Source organism: Syngnathus typhle, linkage group LG13 (assembly GCF_033458585.1).
Source record: "Syngnathus typhle isolate RoL2023-S1 ecotype Sweden linkage group LG13, RoL_Styp_1.0, whole genome shotgun sequence".
NCBI lineage: Eukaryota > Metazoa > Chordata > Actinopteri > Syngnathiformes > Syngnathidae > Syngnathus > Syngnathus typhle.
The window spans coordinates 8,185,966-8,204,161 of NC_083750.1; the positions used below are offsets into that span (position 1 = coordinate 8,185,966).

The following is an 18,196-nucleotide window of genomic DNA, read 5'->3' on the forward strand; positions in this document are numbered from 1 at the left end:
ACAAAATAGTGGGTAAAAGTTTAGAATATACTGTTTTAGTCACGTTTCCTTGGTAACAGAAATGCGCGATTCAAAAACGGTGACGTCACACATTCCCGTGATCCTCAGCGCTTAGCCAAAGAAGCTCATCCCTTTCTCTAAAACCTTAACACCAACCAAACAAACTACCCTCCTAAGACTTGACACCGGGAAGGGAGTAATAGTGCCGGGCGTGGGATCGGAGGAGTTTTCTTCGGGACCGGTGAGTGTAAATCTAAATGCGATTTGTCAATAATGGTGCTGATCAAGTTTCTAGACAGCTAGCGTCGCTTGCTGCAGCTATTTATAATTAGCAAGATCGCCGGAGAGGTTCCTTCAACATTCCATTGTTTTGACAAATTTGACGTATGTCATGCGCTTCAGAATACAATACGTTCTAACATTTACTACTGCTTGCGTCTTGTTTTAAAGATTAGATGTAAAAAAAATAAAAATAAAATCCCGAGTTCCTCATCTATGTTGTTTTTTAAAATACAATTTGTATTACAATAAACTATCAGATTGATTGTTTTGTGATGTCAATTTGAATTCGATGAATTGCAATGTTCAGCCCAACGAGTGTTTGTGTTTGTTATTGTTCCAGAACAGTGTTGTTTTGATTGGGTTTATTGTGACAGAATTTGCGCAATACTTTTTAGTATAATGTTCAAGATGTTCTGTAATTGGTGGCTCAGTGACGAACGGATTATCACAGATATTAATTATTAACTTGAGAGAAAAAACAACTACTGTATTACTTCTCTGGTTCTTCTATATCAAACAAATTTGTTTTAGGTTCATTTACCTGACATGTTTCGGCGGAATCTTCCGCCTTCATCAGAGTCTCTGATGAAGGCGGAAGATTCCGCCGAAACATGTCAGGTAAATGAACCTAAAACAAATTTGTTTGATATAGAAGAACCAGAGAAGTAATTGAAAAAGAAAAAACAAGATGAACCTAGTACAACTACTGTATTAATTATGCTATTGTCTCAATTTACTTACCTCAGTGTTAAAATCTGGGCCTGTTTTATTGAACTCGAAGCTAATATAATTGCCGTCTGAGTAGCAGATACATTTCGAAAATGTGTTATGTTACATTTGAATTTATTGCTAACCTATTTGCAGGCACTATGGATCAGGACTATGAGTCCAGGCTGCTAAGGCAAATCAACATCCACAATGCAAATGCCAGTCCAGTAGTAAGTACATGACATATAATAATGACTTCTAATGTTTTTACTTAAGCCTGATGGGCACTCCACCCAAAGTTACTCAAAATAGGTGGAGCGTGTGTGTGTGTGTGCTACTGCCAATGTGTGAGAATAAACACTTGAAGCGGACAGACACACACGTGATGGTGTAACAGAAGAAAACCATAACATCTAAATAGCTGGAGCTTTTGTGACTGTTAATGTGTGGCGGCGTTAACAAATGCACCATCTGCTGTTTAACATCCTCCATTGTGTCAGCCGCAACCCCGATTCCCTTTTGTTTGGTGGTTGTTCAAATCCACCCCAAAAACATGATCAAAAACTAGACTGGTTTAAATTAATACAAATCGCTTGTATTACAGTTTTCACGATTAAATGCAAATGTATTGAAATGAAGTCAAATACAACCATTTTTTTAGCATACCTCCTTTGCTGTGTAGAAATCTCTTGGCGCGCTCCGAGCTCTGTCGCCAGTCAGCTCCCCGCTGTCCTCCCCGAGCAAGCACGGCGATCGCTTCATTCCTTCGCGGGCCGGCGCCAACTGGAGCGTCAACTTCCACCGCATCAATGTGAGTTTGCTGCAAGTGTCAGTCGCATCATTGTCGAAGTGATTCCTCGAACTGACGGTTAATGCTGTGCCAAATCAAGTGTGAGGTCTCGGTTGATGGAGCTAACGTGTTTTTGCGGCGTAGGAAATTGAAAAGTCACACAATCAAAACAGGAAGACGAAAGAGGGCACAGCAGACAGCAACAAAGGTAAAGTTGCCATCCACTGCTTGCTCGAATAAAATTGGAGCTCTCTGGAATTTGCAATCATTTCTTTGACCCTATGTGCCCTCAGCGGATGGTCTGGCTTACTCTGCGTTGCTGAAGAACGAGCTCCTCGGAGCCGGTATCGACAAAGTCCAAGACCCCCAGTCTGAAGATCGCCGCCTTCAGCCATCCACTCCCACCAGGAGAAGCCTTTTTAAAGTAAAGCGTGACATCATCCTGTTCATTCCGGGGTTTTTTTTCTTTTTGGAATCACGTTAAAGCTACACTTTTTATCTTGTAGTATTCTTTAAGCACTAAGAGGTCTCTTGAAGAAGATGGTAACGCAGTCTCTCCTTATTCTTTATCCCCCGTCAGTAGCAACAGGTAAAAGTTTTTTCCTCCTTGCCTTTATCAAGCTTAGTTTTACTTGGATCATACTCACCAAGACAAGCCATTGTTGTTTTCAGCCAGAAACTGCTACGGTCGCCACGGAAACCCATGCGCAAGATATCCAAAATACCTTTTAAAGTTCTTGACGCTCCCGAGCTTCAAGATGACTTCTACCTCAATCTTGTGGACTGGTCCTCTCTCAATGTTCTCAGTGTGGGGCTCGGCACTTGTGTGTACCTGTGGAGCGCCTGCACCAGCCAGGTGTGTGTGTTTTGTTTCTTTTGTCTTCTAATACATATGTGTTTTGATACATTTCAATTTTTTTAGGAGTCAAGGTTCATATGCGTTTTGTCAATATTGATCTTGATTGTCTTTTACAGGTGACGCGTCTGTGCGACCTTTCTGTAGAAGGTGACTCTGTAACATCGGTGGGCTGGTCAGAAAGGGTGAGTTGTTTTTTTTCCCCCCTTATAATATCATGTAAATGAGGTTGTTAATGGTTTTGAAGGTGAATTTAAATGCGTCTAGCCCGGCCCCGCATTGCAGATGTTGATCGTCTCAAGTCTTTTGGGTTTGTTTCTAATTTAAGGGTAACCTAGTTGCTGTGGGGACTCATAAAGGGTACGTTCAAATCTGGGATGCCGCCGCAGGGAAGAAGCTCTCTGCACTCGAGGGACACACGGCCAGAGTAGGTGAGTTGAAAGGCCAAGTGCAGATGGCAGTGGCGGCTGGGGGGGGGGGGAGATGAATGACGTGGATTGGACTAGTTTGGGTAGTGGCGTAAGAATACGTCATGATGTGACGGAAGCAGCCATGCACACTTTTTGTTACCTTTTTATTACCTTTGCAAGGCGCCTTGGCCTGGAACGCCGACCAGCTGTCGTCAGGCAGTCGCGATAGGGTAATCCTGCAGCGGGACATCAGAGCCCCGCCCCTCCAGTCCGAACGCCGGCTCCAGGGACACCGGCAGGAAGTGTGCGGTCTTAAGTGGAGCACGGACCATCAGCTGTTAGCATCTGGTGGCAACGATAACAAGGTATATACAGAGTGGTGTCATTAGAGCCGGGGTCAAGGTACAGCTCGACATGTTTTTCATCCCCCTCGACGTTTGCAGTTGCTCGTATGGAACCACTCGAGCGTCCTCCCAGTGCAGCAGTACACCGAGCACTTGGCGGCAGTGAAGGCCATCGCCTGGTCCCCCCATCAGCACGGCCTGCTGGCTTCCGGGGGGGGCACGGCCGACCGCTGCATCCGCTTCTGGAACACTTTGACGGGCCAGCCCCTGCAGTGCACCGACACGGGCTCTCAGGTGTGCAACCTGGCCTGGTCCAAGCACACCAACGAACTGGTGAGGAAAAATATTTACAATCTGCACGCGAGTCGGGATACATGCGTGGGGAAAAAACAAGGTTGTATCAGTGTCGATGTGGGACATTTTTACAGAACTCGATCATCGTAAAAAAGCTCTGATACTATTCACTGATACTGCATGACTAACTTTTCGAGTAGCAGCCATGCTCCTCAAATTTATATATCTACATATATTTATTTGTTTCCCCTCTCAGGTCAGCACACACGGTTATTCCCAGAACCAAATCCTAGTGTGGAAGTATCCCTCCCTCACTCAAGTGGCCAAACTTACAGGGCACTCCTACAGAGTTCTTTACCTGGTCAGTATTTATTTTTGCCACCTTTATTTATTTTTTTTAATGTATTTTTTATTTGTTGTACTATTGAGTAATATATGTAAAAAAATGTTTTCTTTTCATCACCTTTTGTGTTTTACAAACTTAACGTCCTTTTGTATGTAAACTGACTATATAAAATCAATGCAAAAATGTAATGCTTGTCTTTTTTTTTTAATAAATCTGCACCCCCAACCTGTTCGTTGGCAAATGGATTTCGGTGATGTGTGTTCAGGCCATGTCCCCTGACGGAGAGGCCATCGTGACGGGGGCGGGAGATGAAACTCTTCGCTTCTGGAACGTCTTTAGCAAAATGAGATCCACTAAGGTACGACTTTCTTACTTTCATCGATGTCAACGCACCGTGGCCTATTAAATGGATGCTACTTTCCTCAGCATCTTTTCTATGCCTTTACTCACCCACTTGTGTCCACTTCCTTTCCAGGAGTCTGTGTCAGTCCTCAACCTTTTCACCAGAATCCGGTAGTCAGCACAATTCAGAAGTACCTGGGATGAAAAATGGCATTTGATTTTATTTTTTGCATGAATCATGTCCAGGCTTTAAACGTCGACATCAGTCATTTGCAGATTATCATCGCATCCTGCCCAGTTGAGAATGGTTCAAATGCCAAGCCAGCAGGTTTACAGACCCAAATTGTGCATAACTGCCAAATATTGAGTTTGTCTTTAATTTTTTTTAAATAATTTATTGTTTTTTTTGTTGTTGTTGCTTGTACTGCATTTGTTTTGCATATTATTACCATTGTGTTTGTCGTATAACTGATTATTTGTGTAATTGAAAATTTGGATTGAATCCGTGGACTTTGGCGTTGCCTCCAGGGAGAGATGAGTGAGTCGTGTGTTATGAATGTTTAATCATCCCAAAACAAAAAGGTGTCATTTGGAAAATAAGCACAAAAATGACAAACTTCACCAGTACGTCCACCGTAAAAATCAAAACATTGCCTCCCAGCGTTATTAGTAACAGCAATTAAAGCCTTACAATCAAAACAATTAGCGGCACAGTAAAATGCTCCGCTTCGCTAACATGACGACATTTGACTTGCGCTTCTATTTTTGTGCGGGCGCTTCTTTTGTCTAATCCATATCATCTGCCCGCCACCCCTCTATTTTAGTTGGTTTATTTTCCAGTTTGAACGCCGAGTTATCGAGTGTGCCACATTTACATGAATGCTATTTATGTGTTTTGAGTAACGGCATGCTCGGTAATAAAACTGCAGTGGAGAAAAGCAGTTTAATGCCACTTTGAACGTCATTGTACTTATTATGACAACTTGACTTACACGTTGAATGTTAAATAATGTCTGTTTGCTCAGGCGGGCAATTAAAAACGTCATGTCTTGTGCATTAGCTGGCTGTTTTTCTCTTTTATTATGTGAACAAATTTTCTGTTTATAGATTTATTTTTAAATTATGTCCAAGATGGCCGGCTCCTTGTCGGAGATTGTCATAATCCATACATAAAACAGTATTTCTTTGGTGCTTTTCTCTATTGACTTGTTGAACCCTTCTCATTGGCCACGAGGGGGAGCTATTTTAATGTAATTGACTGTTATTGCCACATCCGTAGGGTCAAATTTAACCAAGTTACTTACAAGGTGAAACTCGGGTTAAACTCTCCCGAAGACATTAGCACGCCCATAACGTAGACAGTGTGTATGAGGGTGGCGAGACGTTTATTCACCATCCACGCCACATTTGTTTCAGCTCTATAGCTGTGAATGGCTACTAAACATCCCAAGGCTTCACTTTGTCCTCCCCAAAGATATCAAATTGCTGTCTAGTTGTTTTCATCATGAGCATAAAATATAAATGACCCTCATAACCAAAAACGAGCTCAAAAGTCACCACTTTATAAGTTTTTCCTTGATTTCTTTGAGTAGCCTCACATTTTATTCATAGCTTATAGGCAGCCAGGTGCTATCTTAAAATGGGCTGTTGATACTTAAAAAAAATATTTTTCATCTCTGTTTAATATGCTAGAAAGTTAATTGAGGAGCCTTTGTCCCCTTCAGTTGCAATTATAACACCGTCTAAATAAACGTGATCAGACAAATGCTGACAATGGAGAAGAGTCATCTGTTGCTTGGTGGTGGGCAGATGTTAACATTAAGCTCTGAAAGCAGCGAGGGGGGGGATTGTTACTATGCATAATCCTACCTCCTGATGTTTCTATCAAGAGGCACAGAGTGTGATGTTCATTATACAAGCAAAGCCTGGCAGCATCCCCCAGGTTCCTCCCTTAAGCCTGACTCTTGAGCTTCATTGTTAACTAGCTGTATCAAAGGAACGAGGCCTTTGTAAAAAATAAAACTAATAGCCGTAGCCATCCAGGATTTTTTTTTTTTTTGAGCACAGAATAAAGCACAGAAAAGGTCCTTCGTGTGTCTTATTTACAAATACACTCTCACCTCAGAAGCATTCATCCAAGGGGGTGATGCCTCCATCTATTCCATACTGTGTTGAGGTGTCACACAACAGATGTCAAGGATGATTTAAATAGCTTTCTGGAATCAAAAAGAAGGGAAAAAAACATGATTACAGAGGAGAAGTTGTTGATATTCATGAGTTTAGGTTTTTTTTTTTTCTCGCAGGGCCTTGAATGCACACAAAGAATATCCACTGCATAAAAACATCAGTGCTCTTTGGTTTTCTCCAGAGTGCAGCAAGGGGTGTCAAACTAATTTTTTATTTTTTTTTGCCGCCGCAGGCCACATTGTATGTAGTTCTGGTTTCCCAGTGGACTGTCACGTGAAACCACAGTGCCTTAAGATAGGAATGAACCAACTGAACTATCATTTTGAATTTAAGAACATTTTCATATACATTCAATACCTTTAAAACGCATTTTGAGATGAATTGAGAGCTCAGGGGAAAAAAAATCATGACTCACCTGTTTTCAGAGGTTAGTCATGTGACATTAGCAGGCTGGGCCGTAATTAGTTGTTACCTGAGCATGGTGTCATTTTCAATCGACGGGAAGTGGGGAAATGTGACTAAATGAATATTTGAAACATTGTCATTCAAAAATTCAAGCAGTATTATATTTATAAAAGTAAAATGATTGACAACTGTATCCAATAAAGTGACCGTCCATTCCCTATGACCCACCCATGAGGTAATTTGCCCTGGTATGGGCCCCACCCTCAACAGGTCTGATAAAAAAAAAAATGAAATAAATAAAGGCCACGTCACTCAATGTGACCACGCCCCTTCTTGTCTTCTGGCGGCAGACATATAAAAACAGAGCCTGTCATCCATCTGCCTGCAGCCTTCCCAGTAACACCACCGTGACCAGCTCAGACGTTCAAGAGCATTTCCTCTTAAGGAAATAGAACAAAAAAGGGAAAGAAAAGAAAAAGCCATCAGAGGGAGGAGGAAAGGAAACCTTGCCCGCTCATCCAGATGTTGCACAAACGGTGAGTCTGTCTTTTGACTCGAGAATGACTGTCATTGTTTTCTTCTTTTATTCGTTTTTACAAATATGTTGGGGGAGAAGAAGAGGTAGAAGACGAAGAAGTGTCAAGTGTAGAAGCAATCCAAACCAAAACATTCGGCACGTAGCGCAGCAAATCAAATGTCAAGCGAGGGGGGAATTGTATACCAACACGTCGTCAGGCTGCTGGGATTTGACAAATAAAAGAAAACACAATTCCGCGTCTATATCCTCACTGTTAGAAGAGTTGTGTTTTTTTTTCTATTTCCCTGTGAGAAAACTTCCGTGCAGCAACAGGTGGCTTCTTCTTTTTTTTTTTACACGAGCAGGACGCGGAGAGAAAAAGTAGGGCGTCATTCAGCACCGATACGATGGACAGCTCCCAACCAACGCCGCTTCTTTTCCCTTTCAACGCTTTTATTTTTTTACTGCACGTTTGCACATTAACACAACACTACATAGATGAAATGTGTTTTTCCTCCCCAAGTGAGCTCCTTGACACTCTTCCCTCCAGTTAACAGTGAAGCAAAACCTCTTATTTCTTTCCAGCAGCCTTCCCCCCCCCCTTGCACTAAAGTGTCCCCGGCTTCCCATCCCCCCCCCCTTTCCTCCTCTTCCACCGACTCCCAGTCTTGTTGCATAGCTACCAGCTCGGAAACATACTGGATATGCAGGACAATCTGTCTGTCTCTTCTCAGGGAAAGGAAAGGCTCTATAACCTTCACCATTTGTCATCTGATTGTCAACGCCTATGTTGTGTTCATTCGTCCTCCTCCTTCTCTTCTTCCTTCTCCTTTCCCTTTGGCCTCCTGCTTTTGAGAGGAACAGAAAGGTTGGCATTAGAACAACAAAGGAAGGATGGAATGTCAGCAGGCTTCACAGGTAAATTAGTCGGGGGGTGGGGGGGAGGTGGAGGGGCAGCTAAAGTTCACAAGCATGCTTCTGATGTCTGACTCCAATGAAGAATCAATTGTGGAATATTTCACATTGGTGTGATGCAGGATTCAAAAGGACTGCTGGTTTCTAGATCCCATTTTGTTGTCCTTACACTGGCTGATTTGTTTTAGAATTCAGTCGAAAATATTTACAAATAAAGCCCATTTATGGTCAGACTCGTTTATTTATGGTGTCACTGCAAATCTCCATCAAATGAGATTTAAAAACGACAAATGTTTTTTAAAAGCTGTTCAAAACAGATTTGTTGAGGCAAGCATTTGAGTAAGACTAAATTATTTCCATTTTTGCATTAAATCAGAAATTTTAGTAACCAGAAAACAAAAACACAATAGAGCAAAGTTTTTTTTTATGTATTTAGTTTTAAATGTAAAATGTGGTCACTCCAAAAATGATGATCTGATCATGTCAGTGTATTTCATCTCATTTGACTTTTTTTTTCCCCAGTTAACTGTAAAATGATAAATGTTTGACGGATGATAAATAAAATCTACATACTGGTTTCCTTTTCCTTCCAGAGTGCAAAGCGAGCGACACGGAGCAGGAAAGATGAAAAAGTGTTGGCGGTGCTGAGTGGAAGACTAGTGATTTTGTTGCGATGCTCCTCAAAAGAACAACAAGTCCCAGTCTGCCTCTCGGCACCAGCCAAAGCACTTCATTCTCAACTCACAAGCAGCTCACATTTTACGCCTCAGATCCAATTTATTTCTCATCCCCCCCCTTTTTGAACGCTCCTATGCACCTCATCCCTCCTCTCTGTCTGTTAATGGCTGACAACCATCAAAAGCTTGATATGAACTGGCAGAACTACACACGCACACACACACGGTCAACGCTATTTTAAGACGCTGCAATTTACACTTGAGTCCCAGTAATGTCACACATGTGTTTTTTATTACATCTGTATTATTGACCTTAATAAAGCCCTGTGCAAATCTCTGGTGTGTTTCCTTTATAAGCTCTTCACATGAACAATCTCCTACTTTTTCTCTTGTATCAATACTCATTGATTTTCCAGCCCTGAATAAAAAATGTCAAAAAAAAGCCCTTAATTCTTATTTTAGGCTATGGTTGCTGTCCAATAAGATACTGTTTTTTTTTACTATTTCCCCCCCCAAAACAGCAATAACCAGTTTTTATAAAAGTAAAAGACTCATGAAAATAGACATTGACGTGATAAGGTCCAAATTGGGCTGCTTAGTTGAGGAAAGAATTATACGCAATGACATGAATGGTACCACTTAGGTACGCAGATAAATTGTCTCCCCTGAGAGCATTTCTTTTCGTCTGCTTGTCATCATAAGTTGCTGCCATGGATGGATTGTAAACAAAAATACATTTTGCAATACATATTAAGTGCCCATTCTAAATTGCCAAATCAGGGTGTGCTTGGCTTTGCAGCCAAAACATAGCAGGGATGTCAAAATAGATTGTGTATGAAATACAAATTGTCAGAACAAAAGTAGGTCAACAAGTTTGTGACAAATATAGCTTTTTCATTCATTCGTCATGTTCACATGTGCTTTGCATTTCCGAATCATGAGTTTATTTACAGTACATTATATGTTGATATTACAGCACTCCATAATATATTTGCTTATGTTTTCCTCCTGGGGCATTGTAATATAATATGCTCCCATAATTGCCTACCTTTCAAGGCATGTATTAAGAATTACATTAGTCAAACTTATACTGAGTAGCATTCTCCGAGCATGAAATTACAAAGCCTGATGGTGTAAGTCGTGTGAAAGCATCGTATCGGAAGTAGACGTAATGATCACAGTGTTTTGCATGTAACGTTCCCTCCTTTTTGTATTTGGATTATAATGGATGTGGAGGAAACAGGAAACAAACATCCAGCCATTTTCCGTACAAGCATTGACACCGTATGGGCAATATAAACCTTTATTATTATTTTTGTCATTATTGTTGTTTTATTGTATTTTATATGATCATTATTATTATTCAATTGGGTAATTTAAATGCTGGACAGGGCCAAAATTCGAAATCAGTTCCATTGAAGGGCAACGTAGGAGCACTGAACTTCCTAAACAGTTTCCGATCCCCGTGTTAGCTTAACATTCACATTTCTGGATTCTTGGAAAGCTTGATTGCAACAAACAAAGTCAAACAGAAATGTATAGTAGCAAACGCAATGCAGGACATACAGTACTTTTTATAAGCAAAAAAATTAATAAAAATCATGAATGATTATGGCAAGCAAGGTATGACAAGCACTGTATATGTTGAAATAGAGTATGTGTCAATATATCAAATCATGGGGAAAAAGAAAGGGGGAAAAAAAAAAAACAATCAACGCCTTTGATTCGGCTGTTACCAGGATACCTGCATGAGTGACCTGATAGGATCCCCCAGCTTTCCCACCCCCCACCCGCCCCGCTTGGCAAACAAGCTGCTGGAACAGAAAAGTCACGCTCGCTTCATTAGCGACGTGTTACATCTTCACATGATTTTAAACAGCTCCATCAAAAGTAAAGACGATTGTCCATTGATTATATTTGTAACATCTCAAGTGGACTCCAGAAAAATGGCCACTGATGTTTTCTCAAGAAAAAAATGCTTCATGCTTTCAATTGAAAATACATCAAGGCTTGTTTTATTCCGACTGCACCAGGTAAGTCTACAGAGTGAGGGCATACTGTTTTTTTATTAATTTTTTTAAAAATACCTAAAACCACTGACTGGCTTATGTTGCTAAGCAACACAATAGAGTCAAGGACATTGGTTCATTGGCTAATAAAAATGACTGGTAAATTTCAAGTTTTTTTTTTTTTTAGGGAGGTTGCCTACTAACAAAGAATTTTAAAAAATGAACACGCACAGAAAGCCAGACAGGGAGTGAGAGCAAAAGATTACTTTTTTTTTTTTTTTTTAGTTCAGCTCTGAATGTCTTACAAAAAAAAGAACATGTTTAGCTTGTTCATTAACGGAGTGAAAGGGTTTCTTTCTCTACACACAAGAAGCCCTATGCATGACTGGGTCAATACTTTGCTATGATTAAGCCATTTAGAACTATTCTTATTTCGACAACAAAGGGACAAACAATACTACACAAGATTCCATCCATTTTTTTTGTATAGCGAATCATGCTGCCTTTGACAAATAGTGACCAATTATTGAAAGACAGGCTTCAAGCTATTTTATAACCACTCTCAGTTGAAGTATACAGTCAAACTAAACATAGAACAAAAAAACATTATATTTTGTGTATTTTCTTAAGAAAAAAACAACGCAGATTTTTAGTCTGCTATCTTAACTAGTATGTGTTGCGGTAAGCAACAAACTGAACACAAACAGCAACATATATGGACAAACGTTGTTCTCACAGTCACATATGTTTTAGTCTCATCTGCAATGAACGATTAATATTAGTGCCGTACTGATGAGCTGAGACGTCTCAATGAACAATACATCCGTCTGTCATTTACTGCCCCCAGGTAATCAACGAGGGCATAGCAAGTAGTAAAATACCAAAGTTAATTTTAACATCAAGTAGTATTAAGTTAATTTTTTAAAATGCAAGTTTTATAACCACTAGCATACACTATTTAATCACTCTTGTTTATACAACAGCTGGGGTGTTCAATTGTAGCAAAAAAAACTACATTTACACTTTATCTTGTCTTGTTATCAACATGAAGCCATAAAGTAATAAGGCAAACTCGTTTTTCAGTATTCCTGTCTTGTGTTCCTTCCTCTGAGAATTGCAATATTACTTTGATACTAAATGGATTGGATTGACATTTAGTGCAGACAATCACCATCTAGAGAGGATGAAACCGGATTCCGTTGTTGATCTTTGAAAGCTTTTTCCTCCTGCTTCACACCGAGACTGACATTTGTGGTTCGAGATGGATGCCCGCACACATATTACATAGACTTAATAGTAATAACAAAATTGATTCCACAATGGAGATTGCATTCCGGCATCATGATGGCGCACGTGGATAGGACATATGCTACGCAATCAGATAGTTTGGGTTTAAATTTTGTATAGTATCTCCCCATAATAAAATGTGTGAAAGAATCACAAGGAAAGAAAATGATTTTCAAACATCTTTGATTAGCATCATAAAAATGATTCGACTATTTACAGAACAATAATTCAGGGTTACAATTACAATATATGTTGAGGCCATATCGCACAATTTAGTTTCAGTAAATAATGATTGGCTTCAAAACGAAAACAATTTAATATAAATAGCATGGAGCACAAACACTGTTGAAGCAAACATCAACATTAGAGTAGAAAACTTGCAGTTTACACAATAGAACTGAGATATTATAAACATTTTTTCGTTTTTTATCCTGAATAATCCGTGACACAATCAACGTCTGAACAATTCAACTGATATCTTGAGTTCACTGCGATGGTCAAATCGGCACGTCACTCAAATGAATAGAACTTTGATATTCAACTTACCCAGTAAGACACGTAAAGCACGACAGGACAGCCAGATATTCTGTATGAAGTATAATAACAATGTGTGACTATGTAAAAAATAAGGGGGGGGGGGGGGATGTTATTTAGAGTTGAATTTGGCCCTCTTTAAGTAGAATTTAACAGCTGTCGTCACCTGCCGGCCTGTACAAATTGTATTTACACTAAAGATGCCTTTGTTGTTATTAGACATCCTCAATTTAATATTGCAAGACCATGAAATGAATAGTTGTCATCTTCGGCAGCATTTCCTTCCAGCTTGGGGTGGGTAGGAGTCGCCGCTAACACTTCGACTGGTAACAACGACTGGCTGAGTCAAAACGGCTGGGACTGTCCGTACGAGGACTAGGTGGTTTTAACCAAGTCGTAGACGTGGATGTGTACGTCGTCGTCGTACTTGATATAGTACACCGTGGGCTTGGCGGGGACCTGGTAGATGACCAGCCCGGTCCTCTTGAGCCCGTTATCTGTGACGTACTCTACCTGTTTACCCACGAGGCTCTCTGCCTCCTCCCCAGGCTTCCTGTCTGCTGGGAGCAGGTGTTTGTTCTCTGAGTGGTGGAAGACAAGAGAATATATATATATATATATTTTTTGTGATGGCTCTGTCGTCAGTGGCAGCCTCCAATAGTGTTCTCTCTTTTTCTCTTTTTTTTAAATCTGTAATGTGGTATTGGCCTGCAGCGATGTGTGGCTACAGTCGGGGCCGTCCCAGGTTCGGTCGTCTACTCGGCGACGCCGGTGCCTTCCACCGCACCTCGGCGTGCGCAGATCGGCTATTTTTCCTGTTCCTGGCAGCTGGGATGGCTGCGCGCATCGGTTTTTATTTTATGTCGTCTACTTGTATGTCCATCGTGTACTATGTCTCGTCACCGTGGGATAGAGGAAAGGGAATTTCGGTTTCTTTGTGTGTCTTGATATATGAAGGGATTGACAATAAAGCAGACTTTGACTTTGATATGTGCCCTTTAGATGGCAGTAATGAGTCAGTTTTGATCGTTACCAATGGTACTGTGCAGATTATTCTCTGAGAACATCAGTGCTTGTTGTACACACACAGGTGGTGTTACCTGATTCGGGAAGAACACGCAGATCGCCGTCCTTGTAGTCATCCCACAGCTGGTACATGTAGAGCACAGGGTCCTTCTCGTAGGTGATGTAATACCAGTGGGTCATGATAGGAGCCCGAGAAAGCACCATGCCTCTCCATTCATTTTTCTCGCCGTCCTCCTTCTCAAACAGATGTTCCACCGCCCGGCCGACCAGCTCCTCTGCCCCGGGAGGCACCTTGATCTTATTATTCACTGCGGAAAGGACATGACATCTTAATGAGTCAAAGTCAAAGTCTGCTTTGTTGTCAACGTCTTCACATGCCGAGACACACAAAGAGATCAAAATTACGTTTTGATGTTGTTATTAATGAGCCTGCTAAAGTAGAAAATGCTCAGATGGATTTTAGCGAAGCAATTCTACACCCAATGAGAGAGGGACACAATGAGGGGGGGGGAAATAGGATAGGAGTGTGTCATGACCCTCACCAACTTTCTCAGCCAACACCTGGAGATTTGACACTCGACCGTCTTTGAAGAGCTCAATGCCGTAGATGCAGTCAAAGCCGTCGTATTTGACCATGTAAAGGGAGCTGTTGACGGTCAGCCGCTCCAGAACCGTGCCCTTCCACTTGGTCACGTTGCCCTTCTCCCGCCAGTTGTGTTGGATTCTGTGACCCAGCAGGTTGTCCGGGTCGGGGCTCATGGTGGATGCCGAGCTCTCGCTCAACTCTTCGTTGCTACGCTTCCTGTACACATGTAGGAATTGAAATGTTATTATCTTGTGGGAATTTGGCAGCAAATCATATCGAAAGTTAAGCACCACATTATGTATCTTCAGTTATGATTTTAACCAGAATCCTTTTGCAAAGCAAACTAAAACAATATATTGTCTTGCAAACAATCTGCATCAAGCAAACGTCATTAAAGTAATAATAAATAATGCTGGGTGAGATTACCTGCCCCGCTTCTTTGACATGTTTCCATAAAGTCACACAACCCTTGGAGAGACAAAAGTTACCAGTTAGTGATCATGACACAACCCTCTGTTAGTTCTCTCGCAACTACCAATTACAGATAAATAAAAGTGTACAATGTTTACAGATCCTTGCCTCTTATGCACATTAGGGTGCATGCAATTGAAATACTTATCTCCAAGTCTACAACTTTAATTACACATAATAATTTTTACATCACTGATTTGCTACATTTAATGTACTTTGCGGAGATTGTACACAGGCTTCAAAAGAATGTTTACTTTACCGCACATGCAAATGAGCCAAGTGTCCGGATGTAAACAATGACTGTAAAAGCTTATTGCTAATGCTAACCATTACACTACTGTAGAGTCATGCTAATGCGCACAGGTTGTACATTTGTCCACATTACACAAGTCCGCTTGGCAAATAAATGTCTAACTTCACAATGGCTAACGTTAGCCAACTAAATCGAATGTCGACGTGTCGTCGAGAACGAGTAACCTTGCGAAAATAGGATAGTCTGCAGATAAACATGATTAAATCAGCCGTCTTTAATTGACTGAAAAGAGTAAAGAAATTAAATTGGAATGTCGCGCCAACATTTTCCAAGTAAGCTAACTAAACAAAAGGAAACGCATCGCCATGTAAGCGGTAATGTTTCTACCCCGGGGACTCTAGCTACATTTTTTAAATTGATCAAATAAAGATATGTGGTGGGAAATTAATTAATATTTGGAAGCATCTCGATGGATTTGTCACGTGAGAGCGAATAGAATGCAATGTTTGTCCTACCTGGTCAATATTTTCACGTGTGCTTTTCTTTGAAGAACAGATTCCACCACCTAACGTAGGCTGAATAAGGAAACTGATTAAAGGACTACAATTCCCAGAATCCAATCATATTGCATTCTGGGAATAGACGCGACTTTGACGTAATACAGTACTTCTGGGTTTGGGCGGAGCGTCGTGTTTATCAGAATATGACCCCTTTATCACATACTATGTGCAGTTTTGTTGAATAAATACTCTCCAATAAGAATTATTGTTATTTGTGTATACGTTATTTACTGACAATAAACGCCTTCAGCCATAATGCTGAGCAGGATTATGTAGGCTTGTCTGCAGAATTGCTATTATGATGAATATACATATTTTATTATTCGCCTGGTTTTAATTCAATTTATGGTTGTAGTCAACTTTTCCACCACGAGATGTCACACTCAACACAACATCTACAGGAAGCCAATAAACGATTGGGGGGGGGGGGGTGTACTCGAATTAATGTATTGAGGTGCGTGAATGTCGTACGAAGTTTATTTAAAATCAACACAATCACCACCATTTGGTAATAATCGCATAAAAATTGCCCTCTTAGAAGCATGACTCATATCCAATGAAAGATTTTTTTTTCTTCTGTCTCTTGTATGCAGTGAGATTATATACTGCAGAGTTGTAAAGTCAACCCAAGGTGAATGGCGACACGTGTGTCCATTGATGAGGTATCTCTATTATTAGCCACGTGCCCAATGTGAATAGAAGTGTGATACCTTAAGAGGGATGAAATGTCATTGCAGACATACATGTCTGCAAATTAATCCAATCCCACTTTGACGTTTGAGTGTTATTTCTTTTGCTGGGATTCATTTCTTAAAATAGGAAGTGCGTGTCATAAAAACATCTGTGCATTTAAAAAAAAAAGAAATTTAGCATTCGTATTTTGAAGGCTTCTAATATTCCAGCAGATGACGCTGCTGAGTCAATCCACAGTTTACTTAATAAGTCAAGTCCACTTTGGCTCCAGCATGGCCATTGTCATCAGTGAGCTACAACAATATTTCCAAAGGATTGACACCTTTGAAAAAACAACGTCTCGTGTTCATTTTTTTTTTTTTTAGCATCGACGCGAAACGTCTACAACAAAAACAAACGATTTAGTCTCGGTGATCAAATGTCTTTTGAAGGGAGTGCACTTTGGTGCTGTTTGCACACGTTGTTAGCTTTCGGTGCTGATGGCTGAGTGCGCCGAGGACACGTGCTTCTTAGTGATGGGGCTTTTGGATGAGCAAGAGACGGAAGGAGAAAGAGAACTGGTTTGCAGCTTTATCCTTGCAGTGACTCAGCAGTTTCACAGATGAATTTTGTAAATAATCTCCTCTCTCCTCGCCTCTGCTCCCTTCACTCTTTGTCCCCGCTGACCTTTTCACACTCCACCGCCAACCCTCACACCCAATGATCATTCAAATCTCATTACCGGATTGCTTTTGTATACATAAATAACATCTCATCATGGTAATGACTCTCAGTTTGGGACGACGGACTATTTAGAAACTCATCACATCCACATTGATTGAGGTTGGGTAACATAATGGGGTCAAATGTAGAGAAGACAAAAAAAATCTATTAATCACATTTTGTTGGTTTGTGGTGGGATCTTCACTTGAATGCCCATTACTGACTGACTGGCCTCAGAGACATCAGATGCACTCCGGTGGACAGAAATAGACTGTCGTGGGATATGTGAGCAGAGGAGAAGGGAAGAGGCCCTTGCTGTCCTTCCATCCGAGATAATGCAGACCCTTCTGCATTGGGGAGCTGGGGGGGGGAAATGAATTCGCAAAATGGGCTCATGTGTTTATTTAATCTCAGTCAGGAGGTGAGCCAATCTTCCAAAAAGAGGACAGGTGAAAGGAAATTAGGCCGCTGTATATGTCACACTGTCTGTCAACATGTAATGCTGCATTATTGCTATTTACATATTCATTTTAAAACTCATATAAACTGCTGTTCAACCTCAAACTACATCACATTAGTGTTAGGCCCAAGAGTAATTACACATGCTGATAGAAACTGCTTACGTGAAGCAATCCTTTCCCCCCCGTAACACGGATTTAGAAATTCTCAATCGACCCATCAACGTCTAGAGCTCCACCTTTCCGCCTTTAAACGTCTCCACTTAAAGAAATGCCTCGAACAGTTCTCCTCAGGTGAATTCCGTCAGATCCCGAGAAATAATGTGGCTATTACGAACCGGGGGGCACTGTGTGTAAAATGATGGATGCTGTGGGGTTTTTTCTTCGCATCCCCTCGACAATTAAACTGTCGCTGCTTTTCTGTAGCTCGCACGCAGAAAATGCACAGCCCGCTTGACACATCTCTGCACATAGTCATCAATCTTCTCCAAGGCCACTTAAAATCACCGCTGGAGGTTAAATTTCTATAAAGGGAATTCTATAG

The 18,196-nt window shown here is 40.9% G+C and overlaps 2 protein-coding genes across 2 annotated transcripts; one reads left to right on the top strand and one right to left on the bottom strand.

The window, feature by feature from the left end:
- The first annotated feature begins 101 nt into the window (after window positions 1–101).
- LOC133166018 (fizzy-related protein homolog) lies at window positions 102–5,431 on the top strand. Its single transcript, XM_061295980.1, has 14 exons — window positions 102–241; window positions 1,147–1,220; window positions 1,673–1,801; window positions 1,925–1,988; window positions 2,074–2,204; window positions 2,287–2,369; window positions 2,453–2,636; window positions 2,756–2,821; window positions 2,965–3,067; window positions 3,227–3,411; window positions 3,490–3,723; window positions 3,941–4,045; window positions 4,296–4,388; window positions 4,506–5,431. The coding sequence occupies exons 2-14, from the start codon at window positions 1,152–1,154 to the stop codon at window positions 4,545–4,547; spliced, it is 1,488 nt and encodes a 495-aa protein (XP_061151964.1). The 5' UTR covers window positions 102–241; window positions 1,147–1,151; the 3' UTR covers window positions 4,548–5,431.
- Window positions 5,432–12,535: 7,104 nt separating this feature from the next.
- LOC133165992 (spindlin-Z-like) lies at window positions 12,536–15,865 on the bottom strand. Its single transcript, XM_061295941.1, has 5 exons — window positions 15,755–15,865; window positions 14,942–14,983; window positions 14,472–14,731; window positions 14,004–14,237; window positions 12,536–13,484 (listed from the first exon to the last, which is right to left on the bottom strand). The coding sequence occupies exons 2-5, from the start codon at window positions 14,959–14,961 to the stop codon at window positions 13,279–13,281; spliced, it is 720 nt and encodes a 239-aa protein (XP_061151925.1). The 5' UTR covers window positions 14,962–14,983; window positions 15,755–15,865; the 3' UTR covers window positions 12,536–13,278.
- Between the last annotated feature and the right edge of the window lie 2,331 nt (window positions 15,866–18,196).

What these genes read in the sequence shown, in the direction of transcription:
- LOC133165992 (XM_061295941.1), bottom strand. Translation starts at nt 14,961, where the DNA reads ATGTCAAAGAAGCGGGGCAG. An exon ending in GGTGTTGGCTGAGAAAGTTG is followed by an intron (nt 14,238 to 14,471) that starts GTGAGGGTCATG and finishes TCCTTTCCGCAG; the next exon opens with TGAATAATAAGATCAAGGTG. An exon ending in GCGTGTTCTTCCCGAATCAG is followed by an intron (nt 13,485 to 14,003) that starts GTAACACCACCT and finishes TCCACCACTCAG; the next exon opens with AGAACAAACACCTGCTCCCA.
- LOC133166018 (XM_061295980.1), top strand. Translation starts at nt 1,152, where the DNA reads ATGGATCAGGACTATGAGTCCAGGCTGCTAAGGCAAATCAACATCCAC. An exon ending in TCCCCCGTCAGTAGCAACAG is followed by an intron (nt 2,370 to 2,452) that starts GTAAAAGTTTTT and finishes TGTTGTTTTCAG; the next exon opens with CCAGAAACTGCTACGGTCGC. An exon ending in CGGTGGGCTGGTCAGAAAGG is followed by an intron (nt 2,822 to 2,964) that starts GTGAGTTGTTTT and finishes TTCTAATTTAAG; the next exon opens with GGTAACCTAGTTGCTGTGGG.